At 33.3% G+C, this 18,024-nt stretch overlaps 2 protein-coding genes across 2 annotated transcripts; one reads left to right on the forward strand and one right to left on the reverse strand.

The window, feature by feature from the left end:
• The first annotated feature begins 1,149 nt into the window (after positions 1-1,149).
• LOC101900080 (hyccin) lies at positions 1,150-7,267 on the forward strand. Its single transcript, XM_005181806.4, has 2 exons — positions 1,150-2,128; positions 5,100-7,267. Exons 1-2 carry the CDS (start codon positions 1,452-1,454, stop codon positions 6,226-6,228), a joined length of 1,806 nt encoding a protein of 601 aa, XP_005181863.1. The 5' UTR covers positions 1,150-1,451; the 3' UTR covers positions 6,229-7,267.
• A 790-nt stretch (positions 7,268-8,057) lies between these two features.
• LOC101899913 (tRNA N(3)-methylcytidine methyltransferase METTL6) lies at positions 8,058-9,236 on the reverse strand. Its single transcript, XM_020036160.2, has 2 exons — positions 9,030-9,236; positions 8,058-8,956 (listed from the first exon to the last, which is right to left on the reverse strand). Exons 1-2 carry the CDS (start codon positions 9,171-9,173, stop codon positions 8,237-8,239), a joined length of 864 nt encoding a protein of 287 aa, XP_019891719.1. The 5' UTR covers positions 9,174-9,236; the 3' UTR covers positions 8,058-8,236.
• Positions 9,237-18,024: the final 8,788 nt, after the last annotated feature.

Raw genomic sequence — 18,024 nt, forward strand, 5'->3', positions numbered from 1 at the left:
CTTTGGCCTTCAAACGGACAACGAAACCGTCACACGCTGCCCGAATGTTGCTCTGCGGAATTTTGGCCCATTCGCTTGCCCGAGGTAATCGACACTTTGGTGTTTTTTAGTGTGAACCTTGCTTTCCAAAATGGCCATCATGCGCTGGAAATGAAGTGAGGAACCTCTTTTGTAACCATTCTTGGGTGGCGGGTGGAATGTTCAAGGCTTTAATGGAATTTCTATGGCTTTACACCGAGTTAATTTTTCAATATTTGCCGAATGGAATATTGTGATATGATCAGCTCACGAGCCATTTTCGGCCCCTGCGACGCGGGTTTCGATCAAGTCACATTTTTACTTTTCAATCATTTCTGCCGATGTTGCTGTTTTCTTCCGTCCACTTCCTTGACGTCGGGCTCCGCTACCAGTATCACGGTAACGAGCGATGGTATGAGACACAAAAGATTTATTCATATTTAAATGCTGGAGTAGTCTAACGATAGCCACTTGTGGTTTTCCAGTTAAAAATAAAGAAATCACGCTTGAATTCCATCATGAATAACTTTTTCTGGAAAAATCTTACCAAAATGCTTTCGTACGCTTGTAAACAATATAATGAGCTGTCACTGAAAAAATTTTAACAGTTATCGGACAAGTGGCTTATTGTCTACAACTTGGATGGATTTTTTGAAATTGTGAAGTTCGAAATTATATAAATAAGATCGAAAAAATCTAATTGTCACATATAAATTACACACATGGTACAATAAAATCAAGGTAGGGATATAATACCATACGATTTTATTTTTTTCTTGGTTTAACATGTCAACTTTATTTCTATATGTGTACGTATTCTTTTCAATAACAAATGAATTGTTCAGAAAATTCGAATTCGGCCTTTGGCATGATATTTTTACCCAACCTTTGGTAGGGTATTTGAAACCATTCTTATGGTAGGTTATCAGGCCTTTTGCATTTTAACCTCATCTTTGTGGATATGGGCAATAAGTACTGGAAGAGATCAATTTAAATTTGACTAATGTGATGTGTAATCAGGGCTTAATTAAACGCAATTTTTGTTTACTATTTAAATAATTCGCAGTGTAAAAGCAGAGGTGTTTCACTAACAGGGTGACACAGAACTAATAATTTGACACAGCTGCGACACACCTTGTTATTGCTGTCATTGTAAAACTTTGAAGAAAAAAACACAACATTACGTCAAAACAACTAAATTTTTCTTCTTTGATTAGCCAAAGATTTTTATAACAAGACTTGTGATTAATTAAGAGTGAAAAAGCAGAATTCCTCCTGTTAATTGTCGTTCTACAGAAATATTGTGCAATATTGTGATTACAGTAACCGAACTGCCTCTATAATCGATTGGTGCAACTTGTCGAGACGTTGGTTTGTTGCTTTTGCCCTCGTTCAAAGTGTCATAGCTGTCTTCTGGCAGGGGAGAGTGAGTAATGGCAGAATCAATAGTCCAAGATTGGCTTTCGGATTTTCAACGTATCCAGGGTCAACCGGAAGAGATCAAAGAGTTTGCCGCCGAACATGACACTGAGTCGGAAATCGCTGAGGTTATATTCACCATACTCAACGAACGTCAGCGCCACGAATCATTGGTCCATGATATATGCCAGCAATTGTTGGCCTTCTATCGCAGCACGGAAAAGACATTGCAAAAGTTTCCCCTTCAATTTATACCTGTTCTAATCTATACGTACCTGCGTGCCGTAGCCGGTGGTGATAAGAAGGGCGTGCGTAGCCTAGAAACCCTGCTCATTTGCATTTACAATGGAGAGGTGTCCACAGACGATGGCAGTCCAAGAATAGTACAATTTCGTATGCCAATACTTGCGCAAGCCTCAGTATATCACGAGGAGAAGAATCTGCCAATGACTGATTTGAGGCGGTGGGAGGAGAATTGCAATCGAGAGGTAAAATGGGGACCCCATCCGAGAATTGAAGCAATAACAGCCCAGAACCGCCTGAGAATAATGACGGCATTATTATTTTGCTACAATCAACAAGTTAGTTTAACGCAAAAATCGGCATTAATTTATTTGTGTCGGGTAGCCTCTCAATTGGTCACCGAAGGTTTTACTTCGAAAATGACACATGCTCACAGGATCTCATATGGGTAAGAAAATAATTAGTTGAACAACAGATAGCTAAACTAAATAGTCTGTTAATAAGGGTTGTTTGATCACGTGTTGATTCATTGCTAATTAAGTTTGTGACCTTTAGCCAAAGAGTAAACTATGCCCTGCTCGAGATTTATTGTAATGATCTAAGCAGTAGCTAGAAATGTTCTGAAAATTATTATTTTCAATGACCATTTAAAAAAGTGAATTTTCGCATGATCTGTAGGAAACAACAAAATTATATATATACTCAAAAAGTGAGGAAGAACTGTATAACAAAATATGTAGTGCATCTCATTGGCTGGTAAAATGTACTTTGAGTATACAATATTCGTGATGTACACTTAAACATTACTTCATATAAGATAATTACAAACATTACAGACACCTGCTAATCATGCAATATTTGTCACTACGAATGTCATTGTCATTATATAATTGATTGAATGTGGTATTAATTTTGAGGTAATATGATATTCGTCAGATATATAAATAAAACGAATGTCAACCACGCCTTAAATTAATACACTAAGATATGGGCTAATTGCATTTCGTCATTTTGGTCCCTAGATGTCAAAACATATTGATCCATTGGAATGTTTGAGCCATATGTTTATGTCAATTGAATTTAATCTATTATGACAGATTATTGTGGTATAGAAACGTTCTATAAATAAAGTTATTCGAAGCTTTGTTGTAGCCTCCATTAAATATTTGAAAGTTTCATAAAAAAAGCGTCTTAATTTGGTTGCAATTATTGTTTCAGGTTCCTAGGTTTTTATGCAGGCAAATGTGTTTCTTATACTTCACATTGGACATAGCCTTTTTTATCATTCATCAGCATTTATTCGACATATTCTTACTAAAATACATGATAAATGATTCGTATGCGTAATAAATTAAATCTATATGTCCTAATTAATATTCTTAACTTATGATATGTGATGATGTCAGATCAACCTTAACTCTTTACGTCATTCAATTTCATAACAGTTAACAAAATAAAAATTGGCCCACAATTTACCCTTTTACAGCTTCAAAACAGCAACAATATAAGTTAGGGCCAGGTTTTGTGGGTCGAAAAAAAAAGGAAAGAAAAACATAAGTTCATGGTGTGTTTTCAAACTTGAGATTGTTATTCAAATAAAATAAATTCAAGAATATGAAACCAGTAAAGAAAGTCGGGCGGGCCGACTTTATGATACCCTACACCACTTTGCTAATTTAGTAGAGCTCCACATAACAATTAAAAGTTTTTATGGGAGAATTCAATCATACACCCTATGATTATAATTATAATTTAAAATTCAAAGGACTAAATATGTCGAAGCATTTGTATCTTTTAAATTCGGACTTGTGTTGCCCATTTGGTGCGCAAATAATTTAAAATCGGATAAAAATATATATGAGAGCTATATCCAAATCTGAACCGATCTCGATAAAATTTAGCAAATATATTTCTGAGCTGTATTTGATATATTTCCCCAAATATTGTTGTTGCAGAGTGCATATTACGGCGGCGGTGGACAAAAATAACAAATCGTATGAACAATATATATGGGAGCTATAGCTATATCTGAACCGATTTCGATCAAATTTGGCATACATATTATCAGGGTGTATATGCAAAATTCCATACAATTCGGGCTGATATTACACGTTTGGTGCACAATAAAAGGCAAATCGGACGAAGATATCTCCAATTTCAATAGGGTTCGTCCTTTGGCCAAACAAATGATCTGTGCAAAATTTCATCTGGATCGGGCAATAAATGTGACCCGTACTTTGTTTACAAAAATACATGGACAGACGGACGGACGGACATGCATAAATCGACTCAGAATCGACTCCTTTTGCCTGTTACAAACAAATGCACAATGACATAATACCCTGACCACCTTGTGGTGTAGGGTATAAAAAATAGAATTGTTGTTTTCTTACGACATGCCTTAGCAGAACCGAGGTATATTGCATATACCTTAAAGAAGCCCTAATATTTAACAATATTAATATTTTGATCAGTTTTTTTAATTTGTTTACATGTCCTTTTACAGTACATTAACAATTCAGCAGACTAATTTAATGTGCTTCTGAATCTCAATTTCAATGTCTCTCAAAATTAGAATATTGTTAATCGAAGAACATGGAAAATGGTTTTCGATTTCGATCAAATTTGGCATACATATTATCAGGGTGTATATGCAAAATTCCATACAATTCGGGCTGATATTACACGTTTGGTGCACAATAAAAGGCAAATCGGACGAAGATATCTCCAATTTCAATAGGGTTCGTCCTTTGGCCAAACAAATGATCTGTGCAAAATTTCATCTGGATCGGGCAATAAATGTGACCCGTACTTTGTTTACAAAAATACATGGACAGACGGACGGACGGACATGCATAAATCGACTCAGAATCGACTCCTTTTGCCTGTTACAAACAAATGCACAATGACATAATACCCTGACCACCTTGTGGTGTAGGGTATAAAAAATAGAATTGTTGTTTTCTTACGACATGCCTTAGCAGAACCGAGGTATATTGCATATACCTTAAAGAAGCCCTAATATTTAACAATATTAATATTTTGATCAGTTTTTTTAATTTGTTTACATGTCCTTTTACAGTACATTAACAATTCAGCAGACTAATTTAATGTGCTTCTGAATCTCAATTTCAATGTCTCTCAAAATTAGAATATTGTTAATCGAAGAACATGGAAAATGGATTAGCTAGTTATAGTTTATGTGTTACAAGTATTTATTGTTAAATTTTTATGATATACAATTATAATAATTGAAGTTATCGTTTTAAATATGAAAAAAATTCAATTGAATTGCTGCAGTTTTTGAAAGATAAATCAAACAACCTTTATTTTATGATATTATCAATGCTTTTTACAATGAATATATTGCATTTTTTATTTACGCTAATCATAACAATTAAACTTGTCTCTCATTTAAGCTCCGATCCATCACTAATGCCCAAATCAATGATACCACGCATTCCGTTATCCTCAGCATTCCTAGTGGAGTTAGTGCATGCCATTTATTTCGCCATGTTTAACGGCTTTGGTACAGTAGCCATCCAGACTCTGGAAGATATACATAATCGGGCATGTTTTGAAATGTATACGGAATTGATATTGATCACGAGTGCTATTCGCAATTCTCTGCATGCCAATCCTTCGGGACAGCCCAGTGATGGACCAATGGGTCTCAGTGTAGCTCTAACACCATCCACCAATACCGTTACCACCGCTGTATCTAAATCAATGATTACAAATGCATCATTCCGTACGAAAAAGTTACCCGACGACATACCCATTCAGGTGCAAGATTTAACAATGCCTCAGGCGCCACAACAATTGGCCAGTGTCACGGAGGAAACTGCCGAACAAACGCAAAATGCTAAAGAGTCAACGAGTCAGCAGGGCTCAAGAAATTCAATAATACGTCCCAGCATGGAGGGCATTAAGGCTCAGGCTCACAAGGCTTTAATTGCAGGCTTTAAAAAATCGAAAGACAAAGAGAAGGATAAAGATAAGGATAAGGACAAGGAAAAGGATACCACGAAATCATCAGTTCATCAAACTAATGGCAGTGCAACGACAAATAGTGCAGACAATATTAAACCACCGCAACGAAAATTAGACAAACATATACAACGCAATTCACTGCTTCAGTTGCAAATGGAGGGCTCAACGGCAATGGACTTTGAAAAAAGCCCTGGCCCTACGACCAAATCTAAAAACTATGATTCTATAGACACCATGGAAATGCTGCCCATGCAATCATTACTGGCCAATGAAAGTGGCAGTAATAGTTTTAGCATTGACAGTGATTTGAATGGTGGCACTGCAGTCGGTGTGATGTCGGGTGGAAGTGGTGGTGTGGGCGGCATTGGTGGTATCAATGTTGGTAGCACAGGAGGATTAGGCAATAATAGTAATAACAATAGTACAACCACCACCACAAGCAGTGACCTATTAACGACAAAAAGTTTTGATTCCAGTATTGAAATGCCAGCCATTGTTAATGCGACGACCGTTGTAGGGGGTGCTAAAACGACGAGTGATACTAACATGGATTAGTGACTTTCTAAGGCTTCCAGTAGCCGACACTGGCTATTTAAATTGCAATCAACAAAGAAAACCCCCAAGCGATAAACCATAAGAATAAAGAAACATGTTATAAAATGAAGCATCATTGATGCGTGCTATAGTTAAGGAATAAGCAAAGCAAAAGATGAATACACTAAAATATAAAAAATAACAAATGGTTGAATGTTAGAGCTTTTAAGTGGAGCAGTGTGTTACATTTCTTTTGTAAAATGAAAAGCACATCCAATGGAAAAGAAATCTGTCATAGCGTTGTGGGAAAAGTTCTGCTTTTACATCATGAAATGTAAATACATGTGTATACAAGTATTTCTTGATTGGTAGTTATTTTCATACTTTTGTTATTGTGCCAATTAATGATGAATCATTTTACTTTGCATTTGTTTTAGTAAATTTCGTATCAACAGTTTTAGAATTTGACTATCGTTAGAAAAGCACCGCTCCACAGTGTTTTTTCTTTATATTTTTTATCACACCACCTTTTATGTATTTGGCATTACATTCTGTGCTAATATTACTAAACTGCAAAGTAATTTAGTTTTTATTTCTTTCTATTTTTTCATTGAATTGTTATTTAGGTGTAAATTTATAATTTCCCAAGGCACTACTCACAAACCGCATCCAATAAAACTAAATATACTTTGAGTATGAGATATTTTAAAGAATATAAATACTTCTTTGTTAGTATGTGTACGTTTTAAAATTTTTTAAAATAACGGAACAGATTCTTAGAATGCTCACTGTACCTTTGTCGGTTAAACTGGTACTATATCTTTCCCTAAATTTCTATTCTATCTTCCTCTTAATTTTAAGTAAAAATTGTGAAGTACATAAATGAAAAGCGTTTAATAATCATTGTATATTTTTATTGTTTGTTTTCTTGTTCTTATACTTAAAAAATTAATAAATATATTTATGTAATTCTTAAACTTATAACAAATTCGTTATCAATGTATACATAAATTAAAATGGAAATAATGATGATAAATAAACAAATTATTCATTCACTTAACCACAGAGAGGCATGTCTCTCCTTATTAAATTGGTTTATATAAGTTTCAATAACAATTTATAAATGAAACAATTCTATGTTGAAAAGAGATTGAAAAACAAAGTGAATCCAAGATCTCAAACTCCTTACTAACATATAGTCCACGCCCTGTTTAGAAATTGGCAAAAAAAAATACTATGTTGCGTTCATTAACCAAACATATACATATTATCTTTTGGGCAAATTATAAAAATAAATGTTCTCCTTCGAAAGGGCAAAATGCATGTTTTTACGCATATATTTTTTATCAAAAGTTTTGAGTAGTTTAAACGATCTTTTCGGAAATAGAAGATTTGTACTTATTTAATTCAGAATTTAATACAGAAAAGTATTTCGCATTGGTTTTATGCAGTATTTTTATTGGCTATAAAAGGGCAATGATATCACAGGAACTTTTCAGATATTTTGAATATTTCAGACCAAATATTTAGAAGTTCTGGAATTAATTGCAAACATTCATCTATATGCGGTAGCTATTGTTGAAATGATTTTAACAACCATAGAAATCATTTATTTTTTCTATTTGTCCAAAAATACATTATTTTATATAATATACATTTGTGAATAATTGAATTGTTAATTAATTTTACTCTAGCAAGTTATTGTATTATTTTGAGCATTAATCGAATAAAACAAAAATGAATACAATAAATAAAAAATATCTATGTAATTGTGTGCATAATTAAAGAAAATAATAAATGACCAGATATGATAACAATACATACCTATTCTGTAATCTAAAGCCGACTAATAATGAAAATCATATATGTATTTATTGAAATGTTAATTACAATTACACCAAATCATGTTACATATTATCAATTAAATTAAAATAAAGAAATGGAAATTATAATCTACTAAAAATAAACTGTCAAGAGAAAACTATATATTCAAGTAAACAATTATTGCCTTTTTATTTGGTCTTTACGACTATAACTTACGGAATTTGCCTTGTAGAAAAATACGTGGTACATCGATACCTTCTTTTACATTAAGTGTACGACGATGTACGTACGAATTTGCCATTATCTCAAAACCATTTTCTCTAAATAAATTTGATAATTCCTGTTCGGCAAAATAATAACTTCGAGTACCATCTTGGCGCATGTAGAAATTATCGGAAATTTTATGTCCAGACTTAAATCTGAGTTGTGCCATGTCGTAACGACCATAGTCCCGAAATAGTACAATGCCACCAGGCTTAAGTATAGTGTGAAGATTTTTAATCACTGCATCGAATTTACAGGGTGAAATAGCAGACAGAACAAATATCATTGATATTATATCTATGCTTTCGGGGGGAATATTTTGATGAATTGAATTCGTCGTTGTATCGCATTGAAAGGCTTTAATACGATCCTCATTGTACTTTGGATTGGAACGAACAAATTCCACGGCCCGGGGAGAAAAATCACATGCATAAAAATAGTTATTTTTCTGTCCTAGGGATTCGAGTTCTTCCATTAAAGGAAACACAAAATTTCCAACTCCGCAACCCACTTCCAATAGTTTTCTGCACTCATTTCCCTCGCCCGATGGCAGGGAGGGATAGTCGTTAATTAATTCTTGAAATTCTCTCGTTGTCCATCGACGATCTTTAAAGAATCTAGTTTCATTACGTTTATAGAAGAGGTCCCAATGTTTTTGTGCCTATGGAGAACATGGAGACAGCAGTAGCTATTGTTATTAAACCTGAATCAAGGATTCATAACTGGCTTTTTACCTGCGCTTCTAATTGCCGAGCCTTGAACTCCGGTATTAAACGTTTATTCTGCTCTTCCAATTTCTGCTTCTCGTCATCAGTAAGAGACTTTTCTGCACACGTAAATACATCATCAATGAACTGTTCATTTGTATTCTCTTCCATTTCACTCTATTTACAAACAAATTCACGTTCACGTTTTCATTAGGGATGCAAATGTGCTCTATTGACTAATCGATTATTCGAAATTAATAACAAAATATCGGTAATGAAAAATATACAATTTATCGTTTTTGGTTTCCAGTCTTTCGGCATATGATCATGTTTTGATAATGCAGGCATTGGAGATTGTTCTGTTGTTCATCTTTCGCTCTGTTCCAGTACCTGCAAGAATCCCCTAGTTTTGCAATTTTTTCGATATCATAAAGGAAAAATCGGTTATCATAGTAAAAACTTTTACATTCTTGCAGTTCTGGAACAGACCAATTGCTTCCAACTTTTAGATAACCGACAATAAAGGGCAAAAGTCTCGCATTCGCTATCAAACAAATTTCGTTCGCAAAAACCAAGTATTCGCTTTTTAGACTGATGAAAATGATTGCCTGCAATAATCTACGAATTTTGCATTTTTTTCTCGGCATCATGAAGGAAAAATGGGAAATATTTTCACATTCTTACTCTTTTCCAGAACTTAGAAAAAAGTCTCTATGTCAATAGAATACCAACATATTACTGGCACTCCAAACTTTTCCGTCCCCCAAGAAAAAAACACTTGCTTAATCAGAGTAAAAATATCTACTCCTTGGAAAAATTATTTTATTTTAATAAATCTTGTTACTTTTTAAACTTTCCAACATATTTTGCAACACATATTTGATGATGGGGAAAGTAATTCACGCAGTTAAAATAAAAACGAACTTTATAGAGATCCATGAATATATTCAAATTCCCGGATTTAATCGATTGCCAAGTACATTAATGGTAATAATTCCCTCCAACAATAATTTTCTTTTTATCTCCTCGACATGTTTTTCTGCATACTCCTCGAAGTTTTCATAATGATGATTCATTGCGATAAGCTGTTGATATTCAGAAATTCCACAATTGTGTGGCTTCGCTTCTAGGAGTCGAATTTGTGTTTCACACTTTTTCCTACCTAGCTCCAAAAAAAAGGCATCTAATTTCAATTGTGTGTTTTTGGCGAATACTGTCTTTAGGTTCATTTCCTGGGAAGCTGATATCTCCAATAAAGCACGAGCAGCCTTCTCGTAGTCGGAACAGAGGCTCTTGAGTTTTCTATCCATTTGTCTTATTGCATCCATTGTCAAAATAATTATGTTCTTTGTCAAGCTTAAAATTAAGTTTCTGCAACGAACGACACGCCTTGCTTCCACGAGCTACTTTTTCGGTGATTCCCCTGTAACAAGAAATTTCGACTAATCGATATCAAAAATAAATAGTTGTTGAAGATCGACTAATCGATGTTTGCATTAAGAAAACAATCTAGCTTACATTAAAAAGGTAGGTAAACGCTAATCATCAGAATTAGATTACAAACTTATAGTCAACGTCTATGTGAGGTAAGACAGAAGACTGCTTTTGATAACAATTTGACAATAAACTTTGTAGTTTATTCATCACTATCGTGCTTTGACTTTCTGTGAATTTATATCTTTCTGATAGAAAAAAGTGATGCTGTCGGACACATAAATCGTTTTTCGTTGTTACAAGTTTCATTTAAGTATGAACTGTCCGATAAGCAAAAGATCAGACCATCTTCCCTTTATCTTTTAACGTAGTTTACTGAATTCATGTAGCCATATTTTATATTGATAATATGGCAATAACAGCAAAATTTATTTAAATAAAAAAGTGGATAACGCAAATCGTTTATTCTACATTGAAGAACTGATTTATAAATTTATTTCACGAAAGGAAGTAAAAATTCGTTTTGTTAATTATTTTTAAACTAAAATGAAGATGGCATTGTAAAAAAATGCAGGGACTACCAGTTACTTTTACAAAAAATTGCCATATCCCTGTAAAAAAATCTAAAGTATGGGATAAAGGAATGATATAAGAAAGGAATGATATAAGAACGGGCCATAAATTGTCAATGACATTTAACAAATGCTCCGCTCCAGAATCTACAAAAATATAATTACTGTAATAATTTTTTTATGTATGATACAAAAAAATTCAAAGTTAGTAGAATTTGGCATATTCCAGTACTGATCAAAAATTAAAAACAAATAATCAAACAAAAGAGAGTTTTTTCCATGGAAAAGTATACGAGGTAAATGTATGCTAAATTTTGATAATATTTCATTGACAACATCCAACTTTCAAAATTAAAAATAATAATTGAAAATAAATAAAAAATTCTATTTCGAAATGCGTTCCCTGGCAAAAATATACATCGTTTATGATTTTGAAATTTCCGGCATCTATATTATATAAAACAAAATTTTAATAATAAGTAATAGATCACAAGAATAATATGAATTAAGGTGGGAATACATAAAGCGCTTATCTGGCTGGCTTAAGTCATCGGCTGTCTTCTTCGGAAATGAAGAAAGGAGACTAGGGTCAAATCGAACTAAGTCAACCTAAAACTCCTTTGTTAATCTACGAAGAAGCTAGCCGATTAAAGGTGAGAACACATAGAACTAGTTTTTTACTCTCTTAAGTCATCGGCTGACTACTTCGTAAAAGAACAAATGGGTAGGTTGCCTTAGCTCAATTTCGGGCCATAATTTATATTTGTTCGCCCTATCATTCTTTGTTCTGCATACGTAATGTGGCGTTTCCACTGCACTTGATTCGCTCTCTATTCGTTGTTTGACCCTTAACTATGAAAAAACTACCTAATTCTTCACACAAAATTTCCTGAGCGAACACTCATATTTGTCCGTTGTTCAAATCAAATCACTCTCAGAACAACGAAAAAATATGTCCCATCCCTAACAAATGAGAGCATTTATCGAAAAAATAAATTATTACATTTAAAAATTATAGATAGAAAAATTTAATGAAATTTTAAAAATTTTGGGAAGACTGAAAATTATGAATGAAAACTACAATGTTGAATGGCGTATGTACATTCAAACGAAAGTAAATTTTGTTTTCTCTCTCATTCGAAGTACGCATTTGGTCCACGAGTTAAAATTTCTACAGAAAACTGCAAACAAAATAGTCAATATTTTCAAAACGTTTCTATCGGCAGAAAAAATGTTTGACAAGTGTCTCTTCAGCAGAATTTAAAAATGGAAAAACACAAAAATATGTTCAAAATGTCAACATTTACACAAAAAGTTGAAAACGTGAATGAAAATAAGAAAATTAATGATATAATAAATCTTTGGGAGAAAAACAATAATTTCTTATATTCATATTAGTGAGAATTTCATGTATTTTCGTATACATTCCCTTTAAAATCAACAAAGAATTTTTTGAAAAAAGGAATTATTTTACTATGAATTACGAATCGTGCCGTATGAACGGGTTAATTCGTGTACCTAATTCTGAGAGCGAACAATGTTGTTCGGTTTCCAATGGAAACATGCTATAAGTTGTCTGGTCCAGAATTGCAAGAATGTAAAAATGTTTACTACGATAACTTATTTCACCTTTATGATATGTGATGTCACTCCTTTATGATATCGGGTCACTCCTTCTCATACCTCCTCCACACAAGGTTAAAGCTTTGATTAATCAATTCGCACAAAATTGGAAATAAATGTTAGCTTTTGGTAACTGGGAGCATGTCTCAATAAGAAAGGTTGCTCAACTTCGAAGAAACTGGAAAAATGCAACTCTGTGCTGGAGTCTTATAGTGTCAAATAGACTTTTATTTTTCATTTTAATATTCTTATATATTTTTTAATATTCTTATATTGGAGAAGACCCGCGAAACAAGAATGGAATTTTAGGGTTATTCCACATGATTGAATCTAAAATAGTAGGACAATACAGTTTTATCCCAATGTTGTACAATGTGTTGCCCCTTTAAATCGAAAGTATGCATTTATTTTGCAACCGAATTTGAAATAATTTCAGATTATTGTATTTTTTATTCAAAACAATACACACACATACACAAAATGTGTGATAGAATAAGACCAAAATAAAAAAATTGTATTTAGGTGGTAGCGATAGATTCTTCGTGGATACACCCATGGCTCAATAAGAAAGGTTGCTCAACTTAAAAGAAACTGGAAAAATGCAACCCTGTGCTTGAGTCTTATAGTGTCAAATAGCCTTTTAAATATGCAACAATTGGTTTTGTTTATTTTTCATTTTTTAAAAAAAAAATCTTATATTGAGAAAACTTACGAAACAAGAATGGAATTTTAGGGTTATTCCACAAGATTAAATCTAAAATAATAGGACAATACAGTTTTATCCCAATGTTGTACAATGTGTTGCCCCTTAACCTCGAAAGCATGGTAGAATTACAAGGTAACCCTTTCAGGCCAGCTGGTATCTATTTGATATGTCAAAAAATTGTTGTAATTTGAATTCGCCTTCATTTACACATAACAAAATTGTAGCATGATTTCAAACTTTAACAATGCTATTGATAGAAAATCGAGATTTTACGTTTTTATAGAGTATGAGAGAAAAAGTGTATATTCAACATATGGTAGGCATAGGTAATATGGAGATCTGAAATTCGTGGATATTTCAAATAAGTGAAACAGGGAATCAATTTCATATAGGAGATAAACCGATACATGGAATTTCATCATCTTATTTGTACGGATTTTCAACTATGTTATACACTATAGGGCTTCAACTGTGAAAGGTGAATGATTCCAAAGCATATTGGATTGGTTTGGGGAACAAAACATTGGCAATTTTTGGGGTGTGAATAAATATTGAGATAATTTTTTTATTTCAAATTGTTCGAATGTATTAAAGTTATCTATACATAAAAGACTTCCTGTCTGCTATACATTTCATAGCTATGCAAATAATATGCGTGGACTCACAGTAGACTCAGCCCCCTGTATCTTCTGCAATCTTTGATCCAAATCTTAAGTAAGCCTGAGGAGTAAATATACCCTAAAGTACCTTTTAGGTAGCATGTCACTACAGCGAGAAAGCTGACGATGCACTATGGGTTTTTTTACGTTTATTTTGGCATAAACTCTAATTTCAAAGCTATTGAATTGAAATTTGGTTTGTATGCATTTTTTATGCTTCCAAGATGACCTACCAATTTTCATATGATTTGGGGCACTATTTCATATAGCTGCTATATAGCGGATCTGGCCGATTTGACCCAACTTTTTTGTTTATGAAGCTATTGAAGTGAAATTTGGTTTGTATTCATTTTTTTTACCCCAAAGATGACTTACGAATTTTCATATGATTTGGGGCACTATTTCATATAGCTGCTATATAGCCGATTTGGCCGATTTGACCCAACTTTTTTGTTTATGAAGCTATTGAAGTGAAATTTGGTTTGTATTCATTTTTTATGCCCCCAAGATGACCTACGAATTTTCATATGATTTGGGGAACTATTTCATATAGCTGCTATATAGCCGATTTGACCCAACTTTTTTGTTTATGAAGCTATTGAAGTGAAATTTGGTTTGTATTCATTTTTTAAGCCCCCTCAAGATGACTTACGAATTTTCATATGATTTGGGGCACTATTTCTTATGTAGCTGCTATATAGCCGGTCTGGCCTATTTGACCCAACTTTTTTATTTATGAAGCTGTTGAAGTGAAATTTGATTTGTATTCATTTTTATGCCCCCAAGATGACCTACGAATTTTCATATGATTTGGGGCACTATTTCATGTAGCTGCTATATAGCCGATCTGGCCGATCGGCTATGATGATTTGGAGAAACATACTGCTCATTCATTACAATAATTATACTTTTGCTAAGCCATTTTGAATGTTTAGTTTTAAATCGCTGTAGTTTACGGATGCACATTGGCAAATGCTTTTTTATATAATTAACAAAATCTTTCACTTGTTTTGATATCAAACGCATTTGGTCTTCATTTAAACTGATATTATTGATATTCTGTAACACATATTTCACAAGTGCATCTTCTGAGCGATTGTTGCTTCTCCAAATTTCAATAAGCGCTGCATGGACAAACACATGTTTATCTGCAAAACACGTGTTGGCACAAAATAGAACAAAAAAGGCTAGTTACTCATTAATTAACACACTTTTGTTAATAACTTGGCATTTATACCTTTTTGCAATGCTTTGCCATTCACAAGTTACACTCCACGGAATACAACTACAATTTATAGATTTTATATAAAGCTATACATAAACGAAACAATTCACAGTATTACAACAACAGACAATTATGACAAAAAGGGCACCTCGTCTTAAATTTACATACCTGCACTAACGTTTTCCATAATTACACATTTTATTTTTTTCAATTTTGTCAAATCAGAAGCACTTGAACTTAGCTGATCTTTACCGCCAGTTGTACCAAAACAAAGTGACTTTCAAACAGCTGACTTTAAAAGCTCGCCAGCAAAAAAGGGTTGCCACCCGTATTGATATTAAACATTTTTTTTTTTCTAATATGGGTATCTACATTTAGGAAATCAGTTAAATTTCAAAATATGAAACCAAAAAAAAATGACTTTATGCCAAAAAATCATGCTTTTTACCCATAGTGCGATGTAGTAAAAGAAAAAAGGGTACACCCCACCAGAACCACCACAAAACCTAATTTTAAAGCACCAAAACTAATTTTCCGGATATTTTCTTGTAAAGAACATTATCGCTGTTGAATATGAAATCAACGTTGCCAACGTTACCAATTGTGTAAGGATGATGAAGAGATAACAACGATTGGACATCTATTATCGCAAATGTCCTTCGTTGGCGCGCTGGAGACTACGATCACTCCATTTCCAGTCTCTGTGATTTTCAAAAATGTTGTATTGAACGTGCTATAATCAAACCAAGATGCAGCGGCTTCAGCATTACTTTCAATCGATGTTGGAAGTTTTGAATATTTGCTTTTGTAATAGAAAAAACAACAATTTTGAAAATTTTTAATTCAATATTTTGATTGGAAAAATAATTTGCCCCAAATTTTGTACTTCAAATCAATTCGCCCTGACTACAACTTTGACACATCAAGTTTCCAAAAAAGTAGCTTTGTTGTAATTTTCGCCTATGTTGCTACCTGGTATTTCTACCATGCTCGAAAGTATGCATTTATTTTGCAACCGAATTTGAAATAATTTCAAATTATTGTATTTTTATTCAAAACAATACACATACTTACACAAAATGTGTATATGTTTTGACAGAATAAAAAATTGTATTTATGGGGTAGCTTTGTTCTACTTTCTGTAATTGTGCCATGGATACTCCCTTTTTAACGTAAGCTTTTTTCTTTTTCTCCTTATTTTTCACTCTATCAGGATGATCACAATGGACCAGCAGGTCTTCGAGTGGAGCCGACTGGCTTCTTCGGGAAAGAGGCTGGCCAGCCGATGATTTATGGGTGGAAATACATAAAGCGCTTATTTAGCTTGCTTAAGTCATCGGCTGGCTTCTTCGGAAATGAACAAAGGAGCCTAGGGCCAAAATCGAAATAGGTCAACTTAAAACTCCTTTGTTCATTTACGAAGAAGCCAGCCGATGACTTAAGCAAGCCAAATATGCGCTTTATGTATTTCCAGCCTTAGGGTGGGAATACATAAAGCGCATATTTAGCTGGCTTAAGTTATCGGCTGGCTTCTTCGAAGAGGAACAAAGGAGTTTTAGGGCAGACTAATTGAGGGCAGACTGATTTCAGAATAGTCAAATATAATTACTATTTTACACCCATTACCCTAAGATGGGAACTAATTTTATTTGTCATTTAAATTGTAAATTGGAGACCCCATAAAGTCCATATTTTTCATCATTGTATAATTCAATGACGATTCAACAAATATTCGGTCCTGTGCTACTTTCACATATTTGTAATTTGTTCATGTTTTCACAATTTATTTCATATAGATGTATATCCCAAATCTACGTTCCCAACCAATATTCTCTTGGGGGTTACAAATTCAATAGAATACAAATTTTTCTTTTCTGACCACACATTAGATGTGAAAGTGGACTTGGGGATACTCCAATGTGGGGACTTTACATGAATAAATTTCTATGTGGCAATTATCTGTACGATGGTTCCTTACCCCAGGGTAGCATAAATACAATTTTTTAGTGGTCAAGACCAATATGGGCCCTACTCCGAAGATTTTATGCGAAGAGGTTCTCTACCCCCCCTTAGAAACAAAGATGCCAAATAAGGGCCAAAAATAGAAGAAAGTGGCGAAGACTCCAAAAATGGCTTAAATCATACGATGGTTATTTATGATCGATATCATGACCTGCAAAAGCGATTTAAGGTATCTTAAATGTTCAGGAAGAATTTTTGGAAGGATAGAAATCTTTTTCTTTCCCGTTCGCTCTACTATTTTGCACCCTTTATATTTGGTATTTTACTGATTGTACTCCCAAAATTTTTTGCATTTTGAGCTCTCATTGGACGGATTATTTCCACATGAAAGAAGCAGGGCCACTCTTTGAAATAAGCCCCATTAGTCTTTTTCGGTCATTTTTGTTTGTTTAAATGTCTGCGCATTTATTTTGTTCACAAAAAATCCACTGAATTCAATATGATTTTACAAATTGAAAAAAATTTACAAAAGAAGAATAACAAATAGAAAAAATCTTCAACTTGTTCGTTGATTTTTTACAGCAACTGTTTAAAGATCCTTACAAAGTTTGTCAATAGAATGTACTTTTATTTTAAAATTCAATTTTATTGGAAAATTTTTTCGATATTTTCCCGTTTTGAGAATTGTTGCAATGAGATTTCTTTTTTCGTGATTTTTTTAACGATTTTGAAAAAGTAATTATCTTGACTGAATGAGTCCCAGATTGCAATTCAGAGTTTATTTCATATAGACGTGCATCCCAAATCTCCGTTCCCAACCAATATTCTCTTGGGTCACAAA

The sequence above is a fragment of the Musca domestica genome, unplaced genomic scaffold (genome assembly GCF_030504385.1).
Source record: "Musca domestica strain aabys unplaced genomic scaffold, Musca_domestica.polishedcontigs.V.1.1 10, whole genome shotgun sequence".
Classification (NCBI taxonomy): Eukaryota; Metazoa; Arthropoda; class Insecta; order Diptera; family Muscidae; genus Musca; species Musca domestica.

Bases quoted from the DNA above. Each gene is read 5' to 3' on its own strand.
- LOC101900080 (XM_005181806.4), top strand. From the start codon at position 1,452: ATGGCAGAATCAATAGTCCAAGATTGGCTTTCGGATTTTCAACGTATC. The intron at 2,129-5,099 runs GTAAGAAAATAA...CTCTCATTTAAG, and splicing joins GCTCACAGGATCTCATATGG to CTCCGATCCATCACTAATGC.
- LOC101899913 (XM_020036160.2), bottom strand. From the start codon at position 9,173: ATGGAAGAGAATACAAATGAACAGTTCATTGATGATGTATTTACGTGT. The intron at 8,957-9,029 runs GTAAAAAGCCAG...TGTTCTCCATAG, and splicing joins CTCGGCAATTAGAAGCGCAG to GCACAAAAACATTGGGACCT.